Source organism: Tasmannia lanceolata, unplaced genomic scaffold (assembly GCF_043159265.1).
Source record: "Tasmannia lanceolata isolate RefF3 unplaced genomic scaffold, GAP_Taslan_0.1 ptg000029l, whole genome shotgun sequence".
Taxonomy (NCBI): Eukaryota; Viridiplantae; Streptophyta; class Magnoliopsida; order Canellales; family Winteraceae; genus Tasmannia; species Tasmannia lanceolata.
This window is the reverse complement of record NW_027518706.1, coordinates 11049193-11066726: the sequence shown is the minus strand read 5'-3', so window position 1 is coordinate 11066726 and position 17534 is coordinate 11049193. Positions and strand designations below refer to the sequence as shown.

The 17534-nt window shown below is 36.5% G+C and overlaps 1 protein-coding gene across 2 annotated transcripts; it reads left to right on the top strand.

Moving 5' to 3' along the window:
• Positions 1–486: 486 nt before the first annotated feature.
• On the top strand, positions 487–17534 carry LOC143859049 (uncharacterized). Of its 2 annotated transcripts, none has more exons than XM_077369716.1 (9): positions 487–813; positions 2666–2863; positions 3029–3151; positions 3557–3594; positions 3681–3852; positions 10681–14313; positions 14790–14915; positions 15967–16079; positions 17067–17534. In XM_077369716.1, the coding sequence occupies exons 1-9, from the start codon at positions 733–735 to the stop codon at positions 17299–17301; spliced, it is 4719 nt and encodes a 1572-aa protein (XP_077225831.1). In that variant the 5' UTR covers positions 487–732; the 3' UTR covers positions 17302–17534. The 2 variants fall into 2 exon arrangements, with proteins under 2 accessions (XP_077225831.1, XP_077225832.1); XM_077369717.1 differs by having other exon boundaries at positions 488–813; positions 3557–3588.

Sequence of the window (17534 nt, the reverse complement as noted above, 5' to 3'; positions counted from 1 at the left end):
CCACATCCTAGATAGGTTGTGCCGCAAAAATGATTTCCATAGGTTGATCCTAACCCTCCGATCTATAGAGGGTTAGGATCATTCAGCCCCTTTACATTTCAGCCCCTTACTAATAAGATCTCCGTCGTCGGTTGAAGTCCACTCTTGACCCATCAGATTAACGGTCTCGATCATCAAGACCAAAATGCCACGTGCCAACACAGCAATTCTTAACCGTTTTTTTCCTACATAAAGTAAACGTAGTATGCAGGCATGTGTAATGACATCCTCCGTCCTAATATTTTTAACTCATAAATTCTCACCCCCTGTGGGATAATTCGCACCCTCTATAGGAGCGTATGCCGTATGTGGCAGACTTTAACGCTTTTTAACGTTCCAGCGTTGCGAATTATCCTGCAGAGGGTGCGAATTTATTTATTGCCCTAAAAAAACCGTTGTTTTTTTTAATTAATCAGATTCTAAAATTCCGAACGATAACGTCGAGAAAAAGCGTTCGTCGTTTTTCTAAGAATTTATTCACAAACTCAATTAAATATTGATAAAAACACGCCTCGAAACGGCTTATGCTACTCGTGCTTCCGCACTTCCAAAGCTCCCCATTACCACATATCCAAAATGATTTCGTCCTTGAGGCGTGGAAATACTAAAAATGACTCTAAAAATCTCCGTTGAAGTTTGATATAGAGGCCAAGAAAGAGAAGAAGAAGAAGAAGAAGAAAGGCGGGAGAAAAAATGTTCAGATTAAGTCGACATAGATCTGAAAAATCAGGAGAGAGAATCGATTTTAAGTTTTCTCAATTCCAAGCTCATCAGGTGAATTTTCCTGGAAATTTTTTTGAATTTTTTTACTTAAAATTACGTGGTTTTAGTGAGTGAAATTCTTAGATCTCTGTTTTGAACATTAGGTTTTTGTTATTTTCCTGGAATTTTTGTTTGTTTTCTGAATTTAGGTGGATTGAATGTGATTTTGTTTTTCTGCTTTTATTAAAAAACAATTTTCTGGATTTTGATCTGATTGCGATCTTGACAATGTGGTTTTGGTTCCTATGGAGTTTGTTAGATTGAACATTGTTGTTAGATTGAAATTAAAGATTGATATTCATCTATAATTCTTTTTCTTTTCTTTTTTTGGATTTTGCTCTGATTTGAGTTCTCTACAATGTGCTGTTTGGTTTCTATGGAGTTTGTTAGATTGAGCATTGTTGTTTGATTGAAATTGAAGATTGATATTCAGTTATAATTTTCCTGCTTTTATTATTTTTCTTCTGGATTTTTGTTTGTTTGCTGAATTTATGTGGATGCAGATGACTTCTTTTTTTTTTTCCAGAATTGAATTGATTGTGATTTTGTTTTTCTGGATTTTGATCTGATTGCGATATCGACAATGTCAATGTGGTTTTGGTACCTATTGAGTTTGTTAGATTGAACATTGTTGTTTTTTTATTGAAATTAAAGATTGATATTCAGCTATATTCAGTCATGGGTATGCTCCCCATTGACGAGAGTTCAAATCCCCCACCCGATCTGCGTGGTTTACAGGTGATTGCGTGCATCCGTAGGGAATAGTCCCACCCTAAAAATTGGCGTGGGGATACCCTATGTCAAAAAAACAAAAACAAAAAAACTTTTTAGAATATGCCTTTTTATTACCATTCAAAAAAAGAAGAAGAATATGCCTCATTCTTATTTATGTGCATAAACAGCTTTGTTCCCTGCTTGATGGACAATCCTGTTCTGTAATTTTACAATCTGGTCAATTTATATCGTATGAGAACTTGTTCTTGGGATCATGGGCATAAATTCTGTTATTCAGTTTTTATCAATTGAGATTATCGTGATTTCATCTAGTATGATGTATAGAGACATGAAGAAATCCATGTCTTGGTACTTTCCTGACTTCTATTTTTATTTTGAAGTTTCATTAACCAGGTTATTTAGTTATTTTGAGGCTTTGCAATGAATGTCACCAACTTATTTGCATCAGAACAAACAATTTGGGACATGTCTTATTCATCATCACATGGTCATAAGTTAGTCTGCACTTTTAGATCTTTTAAATAAAGTTTTTCTCATAGACTATGATATCCTTCTGTAGCTATCTAATCCATCAGATCAAGGCATAGATAAGAATTTTGTTTGTAAACAGTAGTCAAGATTTATTGAAAAACATAAAAAAAAACAAGATACAGAAAAATGGGAGAAAAATTTACACAGAGTTTGCCCCACAAATAAAATCTCCATTCTCACTCACCCTTTGGCTAGCCAATCAGCCCTAAGATACCTACGTATGGATACAGCTATAGACATAGACACGGGAATGGAGATACGACTTTACATTTTCCAAAATGTAGGACACCAATATGGATCTGGGTATCCCATGCAATGAGATAAGACACAAGGCATCTATAAAAAATATATTATAATACCTAGATAGATTTAACTTAGATGACAGAATTAATAATAAATTTAAAATATCATTTGAGAGTGCTGCAGTCTTACAGAACTTTATACCTGGCTGATGAAATTTTTGTTATGCTTCTAGCTCCGCTTTTAAATTGATGTATGTATTACATAAGCTTTTCTGAGTTACTTTTTGGGTTCAAAACTTCATGCTTCTAAAGATGTTCATCAAGCATTTTTTTTTACCTTAAATTGATTTTGTCAGGTGCCTAAAGGATGGGACAAGCTTTTTGTGTCTATTATCTCAGTGGAAACTGGGAAAACGGTTGCCAAGTCGAGCAAAGCGGTAGTACGCATTGGAAATTGTCAATGGACAGAAGCTATGTCAGAATCTATATGGGTCCCACAAGATGATGCTTCAAAGGAGCTTGAAGAATGTCTTTTTAAGTTCGTTGTCTCCATGGTCTGATTCCTGCCTTGACAACAGTTTAGATTTTAAATTTGATTGTTTCCTTGAACCATTAAATTTGATCAGTTTATTTTGCTAAAACTTTATTTAAACATTTAATAGCATCATCGAGTTTAAGTTAACTAACTACCACAGTCTCAAATTACCTGAATGTTCCAGGGATCGGCTAGATCTGGTATTCTTGGTGAGGCTATCTTCAATCTGACAGAGTACATGAGTTCAAGAGATTTAGTTCCTGTTTCATTGCCATTGAAGAAATGCAATTATGGGACAACATTACATGTAAGTGTAGTTTTTAGGAAACAGCAGTAGATGTTAAAATCCTGGTTTCTGTGGAGCTATAATTTTATTTTTAAATATAATAATGAGGTGTTATATTTGTCTCTGATTCTCTTTACTCTCTTTACTCTCTCTTCTTTTCTTCTACTTCTTCCACCTCAGTGTCATTGATTCCACTATTTTTTGTATCTGCCGTACTAATCTTCGTTCTATATTTCTTTGTATGAAAAATGTACAGTTCCCTACCTTGTTCCTTATAAAGGCTCAAATGCTTGTTATATGTTGATTCCTCAACATTGCATTTATTTATTTATAGCACACACTTCCTGACACTGATGACATACATTTGTTTCCTGTGATTCCTATGACTATATGTTGATTTTTTTTCTTAATTTTTTTTATTTTCAGGTTAAAATTCAATGCCTTACACCAAGAACAAGGTTAAGGTTATCTTTCAGAGTACAGCAGATGTTCACTTCTCAGATTTCAGCCTTCTGATATTGTTTTGGTTTGATTGTATTTTGCATTGCAGAGACAAAAAGCCTTCTAAAGAAACAAATTCCAAAAAGGAGGATCTGAATACAGATGACAACGACATGGAGAACAAGTCATTTGGATCTGATAATATGTTCACTAGGAGTGTTGGATCTTCCCCAAGTAACCATTTGGGCAGTACTTTATATCCAGGAGAATCTAAGAGTAGGGTGCGTGTATCTTTCTCGCTTGTCAGTAACTATTCTCACTGCTTTTCAAGACACGGAAAAATTGGCCTATCTATCTGGATTTATCCATGGATTTGATTGTTTTATTCAAGTTTTGTCAGAAACATAAGTAGATGGGTATTCATTGATATTGTACTAAAATATTTCAAAGATTTTGTGAACTTTTGTAAAATAGAAGCAGTATCTCGAGCTATATGTTGAATATATGAACCTTTGATTTGAATTTAAAGGCTTTATGCATTTCTGATCTGCTAATCGGAATCCTTAAATATTTGGACTAAGGTAATCAACAATGACCATAAGTATTTTATTCTAAAGAAATCACCTTCTCTTAAAGTATCTGTGGACAACTAGACAAATAAAATAAATGGGTAAGAATAATGTGTCTGTTGAATGTGAGTAAGCAATGAGGTTTGGAATGAGAAGATGAGCATCGTAAATGCCTACCTGCGAAAAGATAATTTGGAAGGATGACATTTCACTATCTAAATCTTAGTTATGATTTACATTTCAAAACCATTCAAAGTAATTGGATATTTGCATTTTTGTTCGTATATCATTCCTTTTCCTTTCTTAAAGAGTTGAATTCTTTGTCTTATTTACATCTCATTGATCTAAATTATCTAAATATTAGTTATGATTTACATTTCAAAACCATTCAAACTAATTGGATATTTGCATTTTTGTTCATATAGCATTCCTTTTTTTTTCTCAAAGAGTTGAATTCTTTGTCTTATATCCATCTCATCGATCTAAATTTACCTTGAGTTGATGGTGTATAATTTGCATAGGAGTGTAATTTGCATCCTACATCTCAAAGGATCACAAATCTCAAAATTTTGGAGGCTAGAAACTGTCAAAACATATCATACTTGGGAATTCTATGTGAACAAAGAAAGATACCTTTGTAATTCCTTGTGGGGTAGATGTGTCAGGCCTTTTTTCAATTCATAAGGTGAGGAAGGTGTCCTTCCTAACACATTCGATTTGGACATGTTATAAACTATATGCATGCTGTGGTAACATAGGGTAGGCCAAGATTTGCCTTAGCACGGGTCCGCAGTCCGATATACCTCCCGGTTTCCCGATCGTCAGTACATGGGGTAGACTAAAGGTTGGGAGCTTCCCGAATCCGGTGAACCGTGTCAAGGGAAATCTTGGCCGCTGTGCCAAATACTGGCCGAACAGTACGCACTCCCGGGGGTAGATAGGTATGTCAAAATGAAATGCACAATGAGATGCAAGTGAGATGTGTGCAATGGTTTGCCTAGGTACCTCCCAGGGCCTTTTCAGTGCAGAAATTTTCAGAGCAAGCGGCTCTTTAGCAATTTTTGTCATTTTGAAGCAATTTTGAGCATTTTTGCTCAAGCAACCCGCAAGCAAAAAATCCATATGGTTCTGTGTTCTGGTTCCCACTTTATTTTTTATGTTTTCTATTTTCCTCTTTTTTTTATTTTTCCAATTTTCTGAATTTTTTCACTTTTAACAGAACTTACAGTCGTATGGTTACAGAAGAAATCGTAAGTTAGAAAGTTTACGATTTGGAGTGTAACTTACGATCGGAAGTTCTAAACTTTAATCTTCAGATTTTCATGTTTTGGTCAAGTTTACGGTCAGAATTTACAGTCATAATCATAACCCATTCAAATTACGATCTGACTTGTAATTCACAATCATAAGCATTGGAAACCCCTTTTATAAGCAAATGGAAAGATTAGATTTGTTGAGTCAAGCAGTATCCCCAGCAGAGTCACCAGTATGTGACGACCGGACCGGTCCCACTGCTATGGATCTGGATAGTATATATCTGGTTTGGTGATATTTGAGTTTTTAATGCATTCTACCCTCTAATTTAAGGAAATCGGAAGGCAGACTGAACTATTATCCCACACAGATTTGGATTTGATGGGAGTAAATAGAGTCGCCGCCTAGGAGAAGGCCTAGGACCTTACATGACTGTTTTAAGGCGATCTCATCACCAAAAGATGGATTCACAGATTAGTTATGGAAATGGAAGGTTTTAGGCATAATTCCCGCTCGGAAATTCCGGTTTCCAGATCTGGTTTTGCCATTTAAGAAAGATTTATGTCACTTGAAATCTAAAATTAAAACTCAACTCAACTAAGCCTTCGTCCCAAACTAAGTCTACTCCTGACACTAGTTGGGTTCGTCTACATGGATCATTTTCTTCCATTCTATCCTATCCAAGGTCATGTTCTCTGTTATGTTCCTAGCCCTCAAGTCTTTCCTCACTATTTCTATTCAAGTTGTTTTCGGTCTGCCCCTATCTCTTTTTACTCCATCAACTTGGCACGAGTCACTTCTTCTCACGGGAGCATCCAAAGGCCTACGTTGGATATGCCCAAACCATCTTAAGCAGTGCTCTCTCATCTTCTCCTCAATTAGTGTGACCCCCACCTTTTTACGAATGTCTTCATTTTTAATTCGATCTAACCTTGTGTGGCCACACATCCATCTAAACATTCGCATCTCCGTTGCACTCATCTTATGATGCTGCTTCTTGGTGGCCCAACATTCTGAGCCGTACAACATGGCTGGCCTCACAGTTATCTTATAAAACTTCCCTTTCAACTTGGTAGGTATTTTACGATCGCACAGAAATCCTGAAGCATGCTTCCACTTCAACCAACCTGCTCTTTTTTTGTGGTAAACATCCTCTTCAATCTCTCCTTCCTTATGTAGGATTGAACCAAGATAGCGAAAGATATCCCTCTTAGGATGCTCCAGTGAGAAGAAGTGACTCGTGATTTCTGTGGTTAAAATTAAACTTCAAAAATTGGAAACGTCAGATTTCTGTATTTTTCAGGATTTACGATTGTAAAATTATTGGAGAGAATCGTAAATTATAAGGCTTAAGATCCATCCAATATCTTACAATCATAAGATATGGAGCTTCCCTCTAGATTTGAATTTGAATTTCTAGGCAACTTCCAGATTTTACGATCGTACATCCCAGTGAAAATCATAATTCTAAGAGTCAGAATCGTAAAATCTAGAATTCTTTGGAAATTCATATGCTTCTTTGATTGCTGGAATTTTGACGATTTCCAGTCACAAAAAGGGGTTTAGAACATTGATTTTGAACATAATTTTTTATAGAAAATGCAAATTTTTATTTACAATTGATTTATTTTCTTAGATCTATCATGAGAATTAGGGAGATCTTGATCAGATCCTAGTGAAGAAATCAGAAAATAGAAAGGGATTTAAATTATCTAAAATAAAAAGGGATTTAAATTATCTAAAGTAGAAGAATTAAAATCTAATAATAAAATCCTAATTAAGTTGGGGGTAGGCCTTGGAATTTAGGGTTCTTGGAACCTTAACTTCCATGGCTTTCCCCCTCTCTCTAACTAATGAAAATAAAAGTAGGACTGGAAACCACAGAGGAAAGAATGTAGAAAGTACCTAAAATGTGTCCAGATTCTTGCTTCCGAGGGGTGCCTCTTCGGTTCCTCGGCTTGATCTTCTCGATAGACTATCCAGAAATATGTCGGAGGAGGTCAAGAAAACCTTTTTGGCCCAACTTCTCCTTTGAAAATTTTCCGGTTAGAATTCCGATCAGATTCCGGTCTTCTCGGGTGAACTTCCAAGCCTTTTGAATTCAAAAGAAGGGAATTTTCCCTCCTTTTTTAGAGAACTTTCAGCTAGAATCTTGTTCTCCCAAAATCCATTGGCTAAGGGCCTTTTTATGGGTGACAAAAGTGGGAAGAAATCTATGTGTCATTTCCTATATGCTCCTTGCCTAGTTTTACACATCTCTCAACCTTGCTAGATACGAGCCCTAGGGACCTACAGCCTAAGCTATGATAGCAACTATAATGACCTGGGTTTTTGCAGAACTCTAAACCCAAACCGTTAACGAAAGACAACAATTTTTTTTAAAAATTTTGAAAACTCAATTAAAAGTTTACTAAAGAGTCAAATAGAGGATTTGACATAATTAATAAAAACCGAAACAAACTAAGCATGAGACGGATGGCTACCAAGGCCACATGGCTAAACCAACTCTTTGACGCACTCCACTCTATATTTCTCCAATAGCATTTGTCTCAATGTCATCAATGGTTTCAATATGTGTGAAATTTTTTATAGGGGTTAGTTCAATGAACTAAGTGGACTCATTCGGTACCTAAACAAATACTATTAAACAACTCTTGAACTTAAAACATACAAATCAATTCAATAGGGAACATGTGATAACAGTTATTTCAAATTGAAACATAAAATATTAATAAAGGAACGTGCCATAATATCCATCAACGTGAATCAAATGATCTCATACAGAACTTCGAAAACAGTAAATAAAAACATTGTAGGGGATTAAGGAGAGTGTAAGGAAGTGAGAAATTGCTTCGGAATCACTAAATTTGGTTCTGCCAATTTGAAATTCGAATTCCCCTTTGAATAGGTGTTTTCTGCTATTTTTATAGTCTCTGGTGATTCTTATGTTTGAATTACACCACTACAAGCCACCTTTCCATAGCGGGTTGAATTCTGACGGCTAGATCGTGCCCATCCGCGATTCTACGGTCCAGATCAATCCCGGAGTGACCAAAACTCCGACGTTCTTCTTCGCCTCCATTGTTACGAGAAGATCCAAGAACTCAATCATTGAAATCAACACGGACGATGGGAGGCATATCACGGAACCTGAAGCTATTGGGAAGGAAGCGGCCTCTTTATTTCAAAGAAAGACTCCTTAACCGTGATTGGTTTGTGTAAAAACCCCATCCAATCCCGTAACCGCTAGATCAACCATCTATGGTGTGAATCGCACCCTTTGGGCTCTTGACCGTTGGGACAATGAACACAATCCAACGGTCCTCATCCACTAGCCGTTACATCACGATTCGACAGCTCAGATTGCACCCACTTGAGCACTATCCATTGGAGCACACTGGACCGAACCCATGGCCCAACCCGGCCAAACCATTTGGCCACTCAACCTGACCAATCGCACCAGCTCTGATCAGACGGTCCAGATCAAATCTGAAAAAATTTAAGTGCTCCAATTGCTCCTTGCGATGATGCGTCGTGCGAAGTGCAAAGTGCCCCTAAAAAGCGCCAATAAAGAGCCCTACAGCTGCCCACATCGCGCGTGGTTCCACCCTTGGGTAAAACCCAATTTGCAATGAAACAAAGAAGAAATGTATGTAAAGCTATACGTCCATCTCTTTCTTTCTCCACTTCCGATGTAGGACTATTTTCCCACCACTTCTACACTCTCTTGTAAAAAAGCAAGTTTTTCCAAAAGTAAGTTTTTCTTTTCCAAAACACACTTAGAAAATATTTTCCAAATACTATTTTTTTTACCAAAAAGCCATGATTTTGAAAATCAAAATCTAACAGTAGCCTTGTCACCTGGTGCAGTAAGAAACAATCAGTGGTCACTAGATCCAATGCAGAAGCGAAATACAGATCCATGACTCTCTTCTTTTCTTTTTTTGAATTGGTGTGGCTTTGGAGACTACAACTTGAGTTGGGACTCTCTACATTTATCCCTATGAACTTGTATTGTGATAAAAAAAAAAAACTATCATCAGTATAACATACAATGCGGTTCAACATGATCGAACAAAACATATTGAAGTCGATTGTAAATTCATCCAAGAGAAGCTCCAATAGCGACTAATTTGCATTTTGTATATTCTTACCTAATCACAGTTTACAGATATCCTTATGAAAGAAGTTACCACAGGTTGGCTATCTTAGATTAGTGGCAAGTTTGGCATGAGTGATATCTTTGCACCAACTTGATCGGGATTGTTGATATATAAGGGTTTATAGGGTTTATACAAGTCTACAAGCGTAAAATTATATTTCTCCCTCTTTCTCACGTTTTAGTGTTATTCATGTAAATATTACACATTAATATAAAAGGGCGAGAGAGTGGTCGACAGACATGTCCAGCCTTTCTCGCCTCGATTTCTCTCATATCCCTTCTCTTCTTCTCATCCACCTCTCTTCTTCCCTTCTTCATCCATCACTCCACGGATTTAATCAATATTTTCTACTCGTGTAATTTTTTATATTGTGTTCTCGGTAAAATGCTTCAGGAGTTCTGTGCGACTGTAAAATACCTACCAAGTTGTAGGGAAAGTTTTATAAGACAGCTGTGAGGCCAGCCATACTATACAGCTCAGAATGTTGGGCCACCAAGAAGCAGCATGTGCAAAAGATGAGTGTAGCGGAGATGCGAATGCTTAGATGGATGTGCGGCCACACAAGGTTAGATAGAGTTAAAAATGAAGACATGCGTAAAAAGGTGGGAGTGGCACCAATTGAGGAGAAGATGAGAGAGCACCGCTTAAGATGGTTTGGGCATATCCAACTTAGGCCTTTGGATGCTCTAGTGAGAAGAAGTGACTCGGGCCAAGTTGATGGAGTGAAAGAGGTAGAGGAGACCGAAAACAACTTGGGTAGAAACAGTGAGGAAAGACTTGATGGCTAGGAACATAGCAGAGAACATAACCTTGGATAGGAGAGAATGTAAGAAAATGATCCATTTAGACGAACCCAACCATTGTCATGATTAGACTTAGTCAATTTGAGCCGGGTAGATCCTTTCACCTTCTTCATGTAAGTTTTCTAAAGGATTCATTAGCCGACCCCAACTAGTTTGGAACAAAGGCTTAGTTGAGTTGAGTTGTATGTTCTGGGTCATTGTGGGTTGTATTTGCCTTACTTAAATTGATCACTCCTTTTAGATTTGTTTTATTACGTTACATTTATTTAATGTTTTGTTATCATTAGGTAACTTACAACCTGTTTGTTTTTTGGTTGCAGGATCCAAGCTTTTCAGTATCAGGCTCACATCATAGTACTGACTCGGGAGAAGGCTCTATAGGAAGGACAAATTTGTCTCCTGGAAACAACCCTAATGAGGACATGTCCAGTGTGATAATAAGACAAGATTCAGAAGGTTCCCGATGTAGTGCACCATTTGGCACTGGTCTTGGTGATGATTTTTCTAAATCAAATCCATCATCCTTCAATTCAAGTGGCACAGCCGCAAGTTTTCAGAACCAGTGGCAAGAGGTTACAGGGCAAAGTTCTCCACATATGCTTATCCCATTATCATTGAGGACTCCTAATTCTTCTTCTAAAGACCTTCTAGAAGCTGCCGAGGATACAATTGAGGAACTCCGTGCAGAGGTCAAGATGTGGGAAAGAAATGCTCGCAAGTTAAAGCTTGATCTTGAGATATTAAGGAAGGAATTCTCCGACCAATCACTCCATCAAGAAAATCTGGAAACGGAGCTTTCGGCAGCAAACACTGAACGCGATGGCCTAAAAGCGGAGATTGAACAACTGAAAGTATTGCTAGACGAGTCAATGACAAAACAAAATGCGTCTGGTAATTCAAAACTACTCACAGACGATATAGCCACTATGCAAAAGGAATTTGAAGATGAGATAAAGTTTCAGAAAGAATCCAATGCCAATTTGGCTCTTCAGATGAAGAAAACTCGAGAGTCAAATATTGAGCTTGTTTCTATTCTGCAGGAAATGGAAGAAACCATAGAGAAACAGAGATTGGAGATAGATAATCTTTCAGCGCAAAAGCCGGAGTTAAGTGATGTGGACAACTTTATGCATGGAAATGAAGGCCATGGTGGATTGAATTTAACTGATGAAACTGGAAATTTGCATGAACGGGCCGGGATAAATGATAATTGGAGCCTAGGAGTCCACCTCCCTGAGTTGAATGAATCACAAAGAAAGTTGCAGTCTGTTGTGCAATTACTGGAGAAAAGCTTAGAGGAGAAAAATCAGGAGATTGAGAATGAAAGGGTTCTAAGGAATCAAACTCTGTTGGATATCGAGGCAGAATGGGCGCGTAAGCTATCCGTTAAAGAAGAAGAGATCTTCAAATTAGAGGCGAAATTAACTGATTTGATCAACGGTCCATGTTCACATGAAATGGGATTATTCAATGGAGATAATGCCGATCTGATAAAAGAAATTGAGTTCTTAAATTCGAAGGTTCAGGAGCTAGAGAGGGACTGCAATGAGCTTACAGATGAAAATTTGGAGCTCATATTTAAGATGAAGTCCTTAAAAAAGGACGTCATAACAGAGAATACTTCTCTTGGTTCTGCCGGTACCTCTGAGCTTGAAAATAACCAACTTAAATCCAAGATAGACCAGCTGGAGTTGCAGATGAAAGAGAAAGAAAGGCTCAGTGTAGTTATCACTGAGCAATTACAAGCCCAGTTAATAGGTACCCAGAATAAGTGTACCGATCTTGAGCTTGAATTACAATGTTCTCAGGACAAAGCTTGCAATCTTAGTGCTGAACTCTGTGAATGGCAACTGGAAGTAGAAAAGAAGGGCATGGAGTTGACAGAATTACAACAGCAACTAGAAAGCTATCAACTTCGAGAAATCGACTGGGAGAAAAGGCTTTCCGTGGAAAATTCAGATATTGACAGTTTTGAATCACATAGCCGCAAAGAAATGTCAAATACATCTGTAGAACTATGTAACCAGCTTTCCATGGAACTGCACACTAAAACTAGTGACATGAATAAGGAACTGGCAGGCAACAGGTCCGAGATAGGAGAACTCAAGGATTGCTTGTCATTGAAGGTAGAGGAGGTTAGGGCTCTAAAATGTTCACAAAAAGAACTAGAAGCTCAGCTGTGTAATCTTCAAAAAGAAAAGAGTCAGTTGGAGGAAAATTTGGAAATTACACAAAGGGAAAGTAGTATTGCATCTAAATGCTTTGATGATGTACGCCAGGATTTGATTGTGCTTACTAGCAATATGGATTCCCATGTCTCTGTTACCAAGATGCTTGAACGAAAGTCAACCGATCTAGAGAGTGGCAAACGTGAACTAGAATTTCATTTATCAGAAATGGAAGAAGAAAATGTACAGTTATCAGAACGTATATCTGGGTTGGAAGCTCAGTTAAGGTATTTCACTGACGAGAGGGAGTCTACTAGATTGGAACTAGAAAATTCTAGATGTCTTGTAACAGATCTTCAGAATGAGGTTAGCAGACTGCAAGCTGACATAGAGACACAGAAAGTGGAACTGAAGAAAAAACTGCAAGAAACACAAAGACGGTGGTCTGAAGCTCAAGAAGAATCAGAAGTTCTGAAGAGAGGTAATTTGAAATTACAATCTACAGCTGCAAGCCTTATTGAAGAGTGTAATTCTCTTCAGAAATTGAACGAGGAGTTAAGGAGACAGAGGCTGGAGTTATACGACCGTTCTACACATTTGGATACTGAATTGAGGGAAACCCAGAAAAAAAATTCTGACTTTTATAAAAAAGTTGAACTTTTAGAGGCAAAACTTAATTCGATGTATGAAGATTTTGTCTCAAAGGAGACATCATTAGCGTCAGAGCTCGAAAGTCTTTGTCAAAAACACAAGGAAGATGAGGAGAAACTTATTTTGACAGGTGGTTTGCTAAACAAGGTGCATTTCGAGAAGAACGTTGAAATTGAGAGCCTTCAAAGAGAGGTAGTACACCTTACTGCACAGATATCCTCAACCCATGATGAAAGAGAGAGAATTGCATCAGACGCAGTACTTGAAGTTTTGAGTCTACGTGCCGATAAAACTAAACTGGAAAGTTCTCTGCAAGAAGCCCTTGATAAGATTAAATTGTATGAAACCAAGATAGATAATTTCCATGTAGAATCTCAAAATAAGGTGCAAGAGTTGATTTCTAAGCTTGCTGTTTCTAAACAGAATGAGGAACTCCTTATAGCTGAGCGTGAGCATAGTCAGAGATTGATAGATGATTTCAAATCAAGTGAAGAGAAATTTAAACAAATGATGAACAAACTGGAGCTAAAACTTAACGCTTCTGAATATTCAAGGCAGCAGTTAATGGAAGAAATTGCGAGCTTGAAGGTTCAATTGCAAAAAGTAGCAAATCTCCAGGATGAAATTTTGTATCTAAAGGGCACACTTGACGAGACAAAGTTTGAAAAAGGTAAGTTGGAGTCATCATTGCAGTTGTTATCTGAAGAATGTGAAGAACTTAAAGTGGAGAGACTTTCGTATGTTGAAAAAAATTTGAGAATGCAGAGTGTTTTGTCGGAAGCAGAGGATGCCAGACGTAGTAGGGTTTCCTTGGAAGAAAAACTCATACGGTTAGAGTGTGATTTAACTGCACGAGAGGCATTATGTGCTCATGATGCCGAGTTGAAGAACGAATTAAGCCGGATTAAGAGAACAAATAGCCAATTTCAGAGGAAGATACAATGCCTTGAGGAGGAGAAAGATGAGTCCCTGAGAAGATGTCAAACCGTTGAAAAGGAACTGAAAATGAATAAAGAAGATAAAATTTGGGATCAGAAAAAGGTTGTCAATGAGTCAAGCATCATAGGCTCACCTGGATTTTCCGAGTTCACTGTCAAAGGAAATTTGAAACAGGAAAATCTGAAGCTCATAGAGGTTTGTCCTGGCCATTCTTCTGTTTCTTATCTATTTTATTTTATTAGAGTTGATCATACCTATGTCACAAATATCTCGTTTATTTTCAAATTTTGCGTTTTTATCACGACATTTTGATAAAACGACAAAATCCTAAAATAATCCCGGGATTTTAAAAATATAGCGATATTTCCATTTTTATCATAAAATATGGCAATAATATCACTATCTTTATTTTTACGATATTTTTATTTTTTATTTTTTTATTAAATATTGCGATATTTTTTTTTATATTTTTTTTAAAAATTTTATATATTCATATATTTTTAAATAATTTTATTTTTATCATTTTCCCAATATAAACCTGAAAAAAATAAAAAATAATAATATATCCTGAGATTTTCCATTGCCGAGAAATTCCCAAGAATGATATTTGTGACATAGGATCATACAGAATTTGAAATTTCACATTGAAACTTAATTTTATATGTTTGCAGAATGGGATGCATATGAACACAAATCAACATCATGAAGAAAAAAGGCACTCATCTTTTAAGATCGTTCAGTTACACGAGTATTCAGAAGGTCAACGGAATCTTGATGTCAACCACTATGAAAGAGAGGTTATGCATGGTTCCATTGTCTTCTTTGCCTTCATTTCATAATGCCACGCTTATTGTCTTACTTTCTCTGTCCTATTATCCTAAGTTATCGTTGCACAGATTATTTCTTGGTTTAACATACAATCATGTAGGTCAATATGATGCTCTTTAATTTTTTTTTCATAGTAACAATACATCAGAGTTTGTGTTCTTTAAATCTATGCTTTCCAGAAACTGTTCTGCGATGGTAAAAGATTAGGTCTCTTCATACAAACATATCTTACATTGACTAAACTGTTAAAGTATAGAAGATTAAATAACGCCTTCTCCAACAGCTTTAGCTTTTGGAGTATGCATTTGAAATAAACTGGATGATGAATTCAAAAAATGCCATGCTGAAAGGCCAATGTTGTGCTTTACGTCAATATCTTACAATGAATAAACCATATTCACAATGCAATTGAACCAACTTGGGTTCCAGCAATTTTTATTCCATATAAAGGCCAATGTTTCACCTATGTTACAATGACTAGTATATTCAGAATGAACTTAAAAGCGACTAGGGACTGAAATGTTTCAGAAATTGACCACCAATTGAGTAGGTTCTCTGCAGTCTGAATTCACAGTAAAGTATTGATATTGTGAAAAGAAACAGTCCTTGTGGTGCCTTTTTTTCATGCAATATTATTTTACTTTTTACTTTTTACTTTTTACTTTTTAGGAAGTTAGCCTGTTAGGGCTTGCCTAACAATATATATAGTTCACGTTCTTGGACCTAACAATGACAAGATAAGGGATGGATCCTCAACACAATGTGGAATATCAACTTTGGCATTTGTTACGCAAGGGCAGGAGACAGCAATAGTTTTAATATTTTTGCTTAACCAATTGCCTACGAAGTCAGATACATCATAGAGAAATGATTTCTCTGGAATTCATATGGAGACTTAATTAGGTTTCTTTTGATGGTGCTGGTTCTTCAACAGGAAATTGGCTTCTTCATGAGGGTCCTTCATTTAAAAACTAATCTTTTCAGTGGATCACATTTTAATTGATCTTCCTTTATTTTCAGGATGAAATGCCAAAATTAGTAACGGTTGATCTTGTATCTAAGATCCAAATGCTCGAATCTAAACTTGCTGAAGCTTTGGATGCAAATGACATGTACAAGATGCAACTTAAGGGGTAAGTTTGCATATTGTAGTCTTCTTAAACTTCCATCCATTTGCATCTCTTAATCATATTTTCCTTGCTCTTCTTTAGGCTTGAAATTGGGAGGTAGACTTACAGAATATAAATATCAGCAGTCTTTGCCACTTTTCTTTTTTATATCTCCATCATATGCTCTTTTGGGTCTCATTTCCATTTATAATAATCCTGTGTTGTTTGAGAAAGAGTGACCATTAAATTTTAAGCATGTGTACATCTTGATTATTTACCTTTGCTCATATATTTTTTTACAAATTTTTCGTCTTTCTTTCAGGCATCTGTAAGTGACAGGAAATTACGTTTCAGTTGGACATATGATGAATTTACCAAACATCATCCTATATGGCAAATTGGCCTTTTGATGTAGATCTAATGATCTAATCAAGAATTGTAAGATTTGAGCTAGAAACAAATAAGAACAGTCAGGAAGAGAAAATTGCATGCAAAACTGCTCAAAAACAGTACTAAAACAGCAACAACAGTCATGAAACAGGCAAGGACAACAGAAAACTAAGCAAGGTGGATCCTCTAGGCAGGGTCCCGCTCAAATCAGAAACCAAAATTTGGTTCAGGTTCACCTCTGAAGGAGTGGATTAGTTCTTATTTGACGTTGAATCATAAACCTTTCTTAACAACCCAGTCCTTGACTTTATTCCCCTCTAGGGATACATGATCTTCCCATTTATTCAAATTAATGGAGTAGTTTTCTGCATTCTTCTGATATATAAATCAGCTCCCAGTAGGGATTGTACACTTCATCAACATCAATAAGGAGGATAGACAATCTCCTTCAACTTGTAAATTCTATATTCCCACTTAACCCATCAATTCTTCCCTTTATACAAGTATATTTTATTCATCTACCTCATGCATTGACCCATTCAGAATTGCTAATGTAACCCAAAACATCCCATTGCACATAATTTTTTGTTAACAACTCTGATAATGGTTTTCTTCATGCAGTTTTCTATGTGGAGATCAAACTGTTAATACTTATTCTTTAAAGAAATCAGTAGACAAAGTTGAAGTAACATATGATGAAGATAAGAACAAGGGATCACCACTTGAGATGGAGTTGGGAGAAATGCGTGAGCGATACTTTCATATGAGCCTCAGATATGCTGAAGTGGAAGCTGAACGCGAGAAGCTGGTAATGGAAGTTAAAGCTCTAAAACGCGGGAAGGGGTGGTTCAGATGAAGTGAGAAGGATGGCTTCTTCCCTATATTTTTGGTATGTGTATATTGTTTGTTTCAATTTTTCATTCATATTCAGTAGTGGGAAATAAGAATATTGTTGTGGCTCAGAGGAGAGCAGAAACATGGGGGGATAATAAAGGTGAGTGAAAGTGCTGTGTAAATGAGAAATAAATCTAAGCTTATAGTAAATTTTGATATGATATATGATGATATAGCAGCAGTTTTATGTGGCTA